At 44.3% G+C, this 9,918-nt stretch overlaps 1 protein-coding gene across 1 annotated transcript in view; it reads right to left on the bottom strand.

The window, feature by feature from the left end:
• Positions 1 to 6,120: 6,120 nt before the first annotated feature.
• The window catches only part of LOC308231703 (protein unc-13 homolog B-like), a gene marked incomplete at both ends in the record, with an annotated part of 214,278 nt that continues 210,480 nt past the window's right edge, over positions 6,121 to 9,918 (bottom strand). Inside the window, 3 exons of the mRNA XM_080637365.1 lie at positions 6,121 to 6,406; positions 7,573 to 7,732; positions 8,827 to 8,919. Of these exons, the coding sequence (XP_080493491.1) occupies positions 6,121 to 6,406; positions 7,573 to 7,732; positions 8,827 to 8,919 (539 nt within the window). The remainder of the gene's footprint in view (positions 6,407 to 7,572; positions 7,733 to 8,826; positions 8,920 to 9,918) is intronic.

Raw genomic sequence — 9,918 nt, 5'->3', positions numbered from 1 at the left:
TGGTATAAAAGAGGAATTTGGGGGCCTATAGCACAACCGCTATGGACGGCTAAAACCCATAGTGTATACTCCACCAACCACTAGAGAATACTGCCAGCCTCCTTAGCCATATTGCACACATTCACAGACCTGTGTCCAGAGTTTTCCCTCGAGGGGAGGAAGCGAGAGCATACGAGCAGAAAAGGAGGAAGATGACGTGTCTGGAGCAAATCCCATGAGCAGCCTGTCCTTCTCCACTGCCTCCGCCCTCCCTGCTGTGCCCAGAAGCAAGGAAACTGAATGCCATGCCTGAAGTACTCAGCTGCCTTCTCAGCCTGTCCTGGTCACTCCCCAACTCCCTCCATTCTCCTTCCTGCCTTATTGTCTCCATCCGTCAACTTGCTGATCTCTTCCAGGAAGACCGATAAACCACCCTCCCCACCTCTGCCCTTGGGTCTCTGCTCTCTCCCATCACACAGCCATCCTTTACCATAAGGTCCTTATATCTCCATCACGTGCTCACAAGCGCACGTCAGCCCTTCCGAGTCCTGCTATCTCACTTCTCCAATGTGTTTTTCTGGTGGTGTCACAGCCCTGAGTTAGTCACAGCCTTAGACGGGGATTCCCTCAAGATCAAAAGGTCTGTTCAGTCCAAAGCCAGGCTTGCTTTCTTTCTATTTTTAGGAAATTACCTCATGTTTTCAAATAAAGGCCAGAAATAAAAGGACTGTTAGCAGCTTTCTACCATCCATCCAACCTCAGCAGGTGGCTTTTCGTTCTTTCTTGGGTTTTCTCTGAGAACCCTGACTTTCCAAGTTGCAGTAACCTCTTGAACTTCCCTTTTCGGGTTCCTACAAAAGGTCTCCCTGTTAGCTGGGAGGTCTGGCATTATGGCTGCTCCCCCAGCATCCTCCCAGTGTCTTCCACTAGCAGCCTGGAAACTTCTACTGAACTGCTGAGTATTACTCTTAAGATTAGGAGCAGACTGCTACCTCCAAAAGGCTTCCTCCTTGAAGCTGGTCCTCATTTTGAGTACTGAATGCTGTTATGGTCCTCAGAGCTCAGAAATTATCCACATAAATGGAAAAGGCTCAAAGGAGGGCAAAGATTATCAAAGGTTTGGGGTAACTGAATAAACTTGGACACTGCAGCCTCAAAGAGCAATGACTAAGGTGGAATATGATAGAGTTCTACAGTATCTCTAATGCCCAAGAAAGAACAGAAGAATGGAGGGCAACAAATTAAATTAGTTGCAACCAGGTTCAAAACAAAAGACAGGTCTTCATGCAAAAACTGATGAATCCACTCTGAAAAGGCACTCAAGGTGGGATAGGAGAAGGATAACTTAGGACTTACTAAAGAGAAACCACGGAGTCAGGAACATTCCCCAAGTTAAAAATCAGCAGCACCACAACGTGCATCAGCAGGAAACATCCTTGGTTTACCTTGTTCTTATTCTTCTCTGGACAGCTTCGTGTAATGACTCCTGGAGGCCAGATTTGCACAAGACGGTCTGAAACCGCTTTGCTGTTTCCACCAACCCTGCAGAAATCCCCGGGCAAGGACAGACCATAGCAGAATTCACCCACCTGCCTCCAGCATCCAGCTCATCTCTCACCTCTCTCCTGGATGCGATGACTCCTGGATGGCACAGCAGGCCATTTACACCATTCCTTGCTTGCTGTCTTTAACACCATGTTCTTAGAACAACCTTTTCCAATTCAGGATAGCCATTCCCACCCAAGGTACACCAACATATATATATGTATGCATTTATAAACTGAGTATTCTATTTTTCACTTAATATATTTATTATTATATATGTATATGTACATTTGATACACCCAGTGTACATCCTCTATCCAGCTGTCATTTTGAGGAGTGTTCAGACAGAGTGAAGATAGTCATATGCACAACACAGTGCTGTCACAGGTACAAGAAACAGGCTGAGCATTTGTAGCTTGGGACGGAAAGATTTTTCAGGCAGAAAACATAGTCTGAAAGCATCACAATGAGTGTAAAACCCCCAAAATGAGGCGGGATGGGCAGACACTGGTAGACAAACATGTTACTAAGCAACGCTTACGGAAATTGATCCCATGATTAAGTTCACAAACTTCACTTGCAGGAGAAGCATTAGACTGGGGGATAAGCAGCATACTCAGGAGCCTTGGGTTCCTGGCTCTGCTAATAACAGCCAGTCCTCTTGCCCTGCCCAGGCCTCTTCCCCATGGTTACAGATGCTGCTTGCGCTGTGAACAGCTTTTCACTGGTTTCTCTCCACTCCAGTGCTCACTGAAGTGATGACAAGCAGGCATACTGATGAATTAGAAACCTGTGTATCATCTAGCTTGGTACTGAAGCGGGGCTTTAGAGCTGTGCTTTAATCAACACATCACATGGGATATGCCACCAAAATCAGCAACTTCCCTATGAGGAGCCCAGAAACAGAAATGCAGCTACCAGCTAGACTGGGAGCTAGATGAGTGTTACTTGCATTAGAATAATTTAGGTTGGAAAGGTCTTTAGGATCATGGAGTCCAACCACTGCCAAAGCCATCACTAAACCATGTCCCTCAGTGCCACATCTACATGTCTTTAAATACTTGCAGGGACAGTGACTCCACCACTGCCTGGGGCAGGCTGTTCCAATGCCTGAGCACCCTCTCTGTGAAGAAATTGTTCTTAATATCCTGTCTAACCACCCTCTGGCACAGCTTAAGGCTGTTTTCTCTTGTCTTATCACTTGTTACCTGGGATGAGAGACCAACCCCCACCTCACTGAAACCTCCTTTCAGGCAGTTGTAGAGTGTGATAAGGTCTCCCAGAGCCTTCTCTTCTCCAGACTAAACCCCCTCAGGTCCCTCAGCCATTCCCCATCACACTTGTGCTCCAGGCCCTCTATGGTCCATTGTTCTTCTCTGGGCCCACGCCAGCACCTCAATGTCTCTCTTGTAGAGAGGGTCCCAGGGCTGAACACAGGATTCGAGGTGCAGCCTCACCAGTGCCCAGTGCAGGGGGATGATCCCTGCCCTGGCCCTGCTGTCACACTATTGCTGGTACAGGCCAGGATGCTCTTGGCCTTCTTGGCTGCCTGGGCGCAAGCTGCTCATGTTCAGCTCCATCAATCAGCACTGTCAGGTCCTTTCTCATAAGCAGTTTTCCAGCCACTCTTCCCCAAGCCTGGAGCATTGCATGGGGTTGTTGTGGCCCAAGTGCAGGCCCTGGCACTTTGCCTTGTTAAATAAACCTCATCCCACTGGCTACAGCCCATGGATCCAGCCTGTCCAGACCTCTCTGCAGAGCCTTCCTATCCTTCAGTAGATCAACACTCCCACCCAACTTGGTGTCATTTGCTAACCTCCACTCAACTGGGACCTCTCCAGTTAGCCAGGGCTGCTGATACATGATGGAAAGTGGCTTGGTGAGCACTTCCACCAGCTCCCTCAATACCCTGCAGTGGATCCCATCCAGCCCCATAGCTTGTATGTATCTACGTGGTGTAGCAGGTCACTGAACATTTCCCCTTGGATTTTGGGGGCTTCATTCTGCTCCCCATCCCTGTCTTTCAGCTCAGGGGGCTGGGTACCCTGGTCTTATTGTTAAAGGCAAAGAAGGCATCAGGTACCTCAGGCTTTTCCTCATCCTTTGTCACTGTTTACCCCCGCATCCGATAAGGATGGAGATTTCCTTCTTGAAGAGTGTTCAGCCTCCCTGGACTCCTTTGCCCATCAGGACCGCCTCCCCAGGGACGTGTTGCTAAGCATGTTACCTAAGGAAAAAAAGCTGTCTCAGACCACAGAAGTTCAGAGACCTGCACTATCACGGAATACGAGTCTCTGAGTTATCTGAGACTGTCTGCTGGAAATTGGCAGCAGCCCCAAAAAATGAGGAGGGGCAGTAGTTTACTTGACATCAAGAAGGTTTATTCTCTCATCTCTTGTCAATATCATTTACAGAGTATTAATGCTCTTATCAGATGGAAAGCCACAAATCAAGTTTGACACATAATTATTTTTCTTCACATGCTATCTGTAAAGTATTCTACTTTACAGATATCCTACTGCCTGCCTGAGTCTTTCCACTCACCACCTTCAGGAGGCTACTTGAGTGCAGAGGGAACCTGACTTAAAGGCCAGACAGGAGAAGAAAAGGAAGTAAGTTATTCTTTATGCTTTTCTGCAATGTCTCAGCAGGTTACCAAAAGCCAAGAACTTCAAGGAAAGATGTCAAAGATGGAGTGACCATGGAGGAGGGGGAATTTTCTAACTCAGACCCTTTGCTGGTCATCTACAGCACCACAGAAATACCTATGTACTAAACAAGAGTAATTTGCAAAGATGTAGTAGCAATACCACCCTAAGTGATTTAGCAAACTCAAATACAGTTACACTGCAACAGATGACTCCAAATGCTGCTAAAAGACTTTATTAAAGACTACTAACAGTTCTCATAACAATGGCACATACAATGATTCAAAATCATGACAAATAGCATGGAGTTTTGAAGAGCACTATTATAACACACCACGGACAACAACAAAGCAGATGTGCCATCTCAGAGCTCTATGAGCCGGCCCATGAAATAGGAGTTACACAGCTGTACAAGTGTCAGAGAAAATAGAAAAAAAAAAAGAAAAAAAGGTCATTCAATAACACAGTCCTTATATTTATTGACAGTATTACAGTACTTCATGGGCAAGGACTGGCTTGTTCCAGCTGCCCTTTCCAGAGCACAAGGGCAGCTGCAAATAGCAAAAATATATCCCCAAAGTATCCCCAAAACAATAGGAACCCTCTAACAAACATACCTCAGGTGCAATCACTTCTCCAGACCTTCCTGCTTCTGAATTTTCAGTCAGAAATTCTGACCTCCCTGCTGTCACTTTGCTCAGGACAGTGTTTTGTTTTGCAAGAAAACAAAACAAGGATGCTTCTTTAAGACAGTGCAAAAGTATTTTCAATGGTATAGTTAAAACACAGATTAATGACAAACAGCACAGATCAACCGCAGCACGGCCAACAGAGACTTCAAGATAAACCAAATGGACCTGCTGCTCTTTGACCAGCACTCCAGACCGAGTGCTTGCAGAGGGGAGGAGTGCTGATCTCTCCCAAGCAAGCCATCATTTCTGGGTTCATAGTGAGGAATGGTCTCAGCTACTACAGGATAACAAAATGCTACAGAAAGCCTGCAAGTATTAAATTATCCAACCCTATGTCAAATAACTAATGAAAGAGTATCTAAGCGGAAAAAGTATATAGCAGCCATGCTATTTGTCATGGCTCTAATGTTGTTCCCTTCCTTACCGTGTCGGCCACGGTAGCCGAAGTGTGACTTGCGGAGTTCAGCAGCTTACAGCAACCCCGTGGTGATGCAGATTTCCCAGCAGCACATGGGGATTTATATTCTCCAAGACACACAATCTAATTACAATAGCAGGGCAGCTGCAGTCTGCTCCTGCTGTATTGTCTTTGCAGCTTTTGGCTATGAGATCTTAGGCCCCTCTGCACTTGTCCAACTGATCTCACCCATGCTCACAGCAGCACATCCATGGTCATATTCATCTGGTGTGCATCTTCAGAGCAATTTGCAACTTATTTTGTAAGCAGACGTTGAGGTGTCTGCATATCACATCGGGACATTGGTAAAATCTGTGCCAGAACATCCACTGGCAGCTCCACAGTACACGAATTAAATGAGAGATAACCGTGATTCGCCAAAGCCTCAAAACATTCTTCTTCTCCCAATTTCCACACAGTTGTGTGTTTGCGTCCTAGTGTGATTATGTAGAACCTTTTCAACATCTGCCAACTTCAGAGGATAAAATCACAGTGCTGCATATCAACAAAACCCAGCATACCTAGCCTCCAATATAAAATAATTTATATACGCAAAGCAGAATTCGCATCTTAAATAACAAGAGACTGTCTCATTCTCTATGGTGTCTTAACCCAGCTACTAAAAAATAAATAACTCACATCAGACTGATGGGTTTGTTTCCTGTACAGCACACGTGCGTTATCAGAGCTGACAAAGACAACAAGAAAGAAACTTTTGTGATTAATAAAAGAGAATTGTTGAACACTTGCACATATTGGCACAAGGCAGAAGAGAAAAGGGAATACTACACAGCTCAGCTCAGGTGCCTTCCTCTGTGGAGCGGGACTCAGATTTCAACTTTACAAATTCTCTGGCAACTTCATCATTGGTTCTTTGAGAGAGAATCCTCAGGATTGTAAGTCCAGTCTCATCCATGTGAATCCTGCGCCCCAGGGGGCACCAGCAAGCACAGCTTCCTTTGTCTGCTATGTCTCTGAGCTGCATCACTGCTATCCCCAGTACCCGGTCCTCCCGAGCAAAGCAGTAGTCTTTCACACAGACTTGGAGCTCATAAGCATCAGGACCATCTTCATTTCCCAATATGCTGAAAAACACACACAAGTTTACTTACAGTTTCTCAGAATGTATAAATTACTCTGCAAAATAAAGGTGTCTGCAGCTGGCTAGAGTGCTTTGATGAGCCACAGAAAACTTTCTACATAAAACCCTGGTCAGAGACGGAGAAGTAAAAAAGAATGCATATGGGTATTTTTGTTGGCTTACAGCAGATACAGACAACCTGTCTAGTTAAAAAGAAGAAATGAACAACCCTCATCAAGTTCCCTTTGTATATGTGTGTGTTAAACTGTGAAATAAGAGGAGCAGAAAACATTAAAACCATGTTAACAGATTTTTCAACTCAGATGACTTTAAACATTTTTGCTTCTGTTAAGAGTTGCTTCCTTTCAATAATTAATATTTTAATTAGATGAAGTCTTTGTTAAAAATTCAGAACCTTCCATTAAAGCAAAAGCTAATAAAAATACATCCCCAAGCCCCTCTGAGGTTTCTAAAATTAAAAGAATAATTTTAGAAGGGCAACAAAAATCTCTTCTCTTAGAGGAAGCCTGTCAAAGAAAAATTATATGTATGGTCCCTCTCCCCATAAGATGTTTACAGTCTTTTGCTGTTCATCTCTTTTCCTCTCATTCTTAATGTACAGCTGGGTGAGCATTACTCTGTAGCTCCCTTTATTGAGCCTTCCAAGAACAAAGATGCCTTTGTAATAATGAAAGTCAAATAAGCAGAGTTCAATACTCCGTGTTGAGAGGTACTGCAATTTTCGCAGTGCAACTTACTACCAGTTCCAAGGGCTTAAGCACTTGTTCCCTGGAAACAAGTTCCGAAAGCATGTCCCACAGGTCAAGTTGGGATAAAAACACACATTAATATTAAAAGAACTAAAAATATATAATGAACTTTTAGCCTCAACTCTTACCAATAAAAGTTCATTAAAATGATGGAGCACAATAAAGTAGGTTCATAGATCATGCAGTGTGCTTCAGAAGGCAGGCAGAGGATGCTGCTGATACAAAACAGACCTAAGCATCCTACCCACATTTCCTGCCAAGACATTGAAGACTGGCCAAGCTACTGCTTCATGTACTCTTCTGGGCCCCAAGCAGGCTGTCTGTAGACTCTGGAAAACCTTCTCTGCCCTCTGCACCTGCGCTTGCCGCGTCAGATCCCCAAGCTATTTTTCACACTTACAAGTGAAAAGTTTCATTGTATTTGGGAGCCCAGTTGTTGCTCTTTGACTTGGTTGTGAACTTCCTCTTCTTGTCACTCTGTTGGGGCCCAATCATGGTGATTTCCACAAATGGACGGAACATGCCAGATGTCTGCCACTTCAGGTCATTGGCTGCCACAACTGGAAAAGAGAGTCACAACCTGGTTTACAGTAAATACTCATTTGTCCCCATTGCTCTGGACACCTTTCCTGTCTGCTTCTAACTTCTTGTTTCAGAGGACAAAGTTCAACTCCAGGCACACCGGTGCCCCTGACACATGTGGGCAGGACTTTTTCGTAATATAAAGATATACTTTTTTGCTCTAATTTAAGTTCTGTGATAGGCTTGGGGACAGCACTTTGCTTGTGACATATGCATAGTCAAGAAACTAGTCCAAAAAAACCAGGTATTCCCACAGCTCTGGGCAGACTGCCCTGCCAGTTCAGTGCTTGGGTCTACATTACATATGGAATGAGATAAAAAAGGTGGTGGTGGGCATTTTGGCAGATGATAGTAAAGTCTGTGTTGAAAAGGAGAATGAGACTGCAGGTGAGAAAAAGCCCATGAGCTGTGAGTGGTCCCAGAGCCCAGAATTATTAGCTGTTTAGTTCTCATTCACTCTCTCAGGTCACTGCAGGGAAGAGACTGAAGCATGGCTCTGAAAATCAGGTTTTATACTGCAGTGTAGATTTAACCAGAATAGAGGCCTGAAGAGCTATTTATATAAATCTTTAGAGGAAACTAAAGTAGTTAAATATGCTGTATCCAAGCAAAGGAGATGAAGGAGGAAGAGGAAGCCTGGGATGAATCACTGCTTGGGTTATTTTCAGAGCAGCTCTTCAGGGACGAACATGGCCTTCAGGATGGGGAAGAGGAGCTTCTGAACTCTTACTGGCTCTGTGATCCTGGTTTACACTGAGCAGTTTCGCAACATCACCCTGTCCTTCTGCTCTGTTCTCTGCAGCACAGGCTAAACTGTGGTGCCTGATGACAGGCATCATCTGATTTTTGTTTACTTCATACATCATTGCCAATAAACAGCAGGACAGTACATTGGTCTGTCACTGGCTGGACAAGTTCATTTGCTGTTTCTCTCCATGTTCCTGATATAAAACAGACAAAACAATCCTGGATTCACATCCCATGACCTAACACAGAAATACAACCACTGCCAACTGGAGATTTTCCCCAGTACAGTCACAGAGCCTAAACAGCAACACATGTCTTGCCATACCTTTCACTGTGACCTTGTGTTCACCAGTTCCGGGGTGGGTATACAGGTCGATCTGTATAGACACTTCCCCCACAGGATCATCCACACCAGAGCCTGTTAGAAGAAAATTGATACCTCCTGTGCACACATAGATTAACATTTATGGGCACCCACCTCTGGTTTATGGCCTCAGCAAGGCAATACAGTGTTTTCACAGCACACCCTCCATAGCCAGCTTTTCAGCCTACACTGATAAGGTAACATTAATGCAAGATAACATCAGGCTTGCATGCCCAACACGCGTAAACACTAGCATATTTTGCACTCTCCCATGAAGATCACATCCCGTTGAGAATACTACTAAGAATTTTAACAGAATTTAAAAGACCTAAAGCTCAACAAAGGACCCTCATAGACAGCAAGGATTTTTCAGAGGTTCCCACCAAGCCATTGTGTGTACATGCAGGCATTCCAGTGGTGGGCACTGGCATTCCTGTTCACTCGGGGGAGAAGGGAGGATGAAAAAAACCAGCAAAACAAAAAAAAAAATACACCAGAGAGGAAGTTTAGGAAAAAAAGACAAAGATGTTAGAGATTTGTATGGAGCCATTGTGCAGTTACACCTTCCAGGAACCTTTTTCCATGTTGTACATCAGCTACAAGTTGTTGCCCTGACTGCCTGTTGACTTTCCCTTGAAGGTTAGTAAGAACCCCTTCACTACCAAAAAAGATGAGAGAGAAGCACTCACAACTTGCATATTTATTCCCCTTCATCAATAAGCCAGGGAGAAAACAAGATATAGCTTCGCAGAGGAAATGACAGCATGGTGTAACAGAGGGAGATTCCATAAATCTTACAATTTGTGTATCACAATGTTTTCAACCTTTTAACTTTTTATCATAATTATCAAGCAATATGTGGAAATGACATTTTTTCTGTGTAGGAAAGTCAAGATGTCACATAAATTACAGAAGATGGCTTTGCAAAATGAAAATTAAGCTTTGATAATAAGATAGTGTGATTGATTTTGCTTTCTCTTCGATAACTATCTGACCTCAGGTTAGCAATGATGTTGTAACTGGGATACCTACAGGGTAACTGAGTACCTACTA

Source organism: Psittacula echo (genome assembly GCF_963264785.1).
Source record: "Psittacula echo genome assembly, chromosome: Z".
Lineage (NCBI taxonomy): Eukaryota > Metazoa > Chordata > Aves > Psittaciformes > Psittacidae > Psittacula > Psittacula echo.
This window is presented reverse-complemented; position numbering and strand designations above follow the sequence as displayed.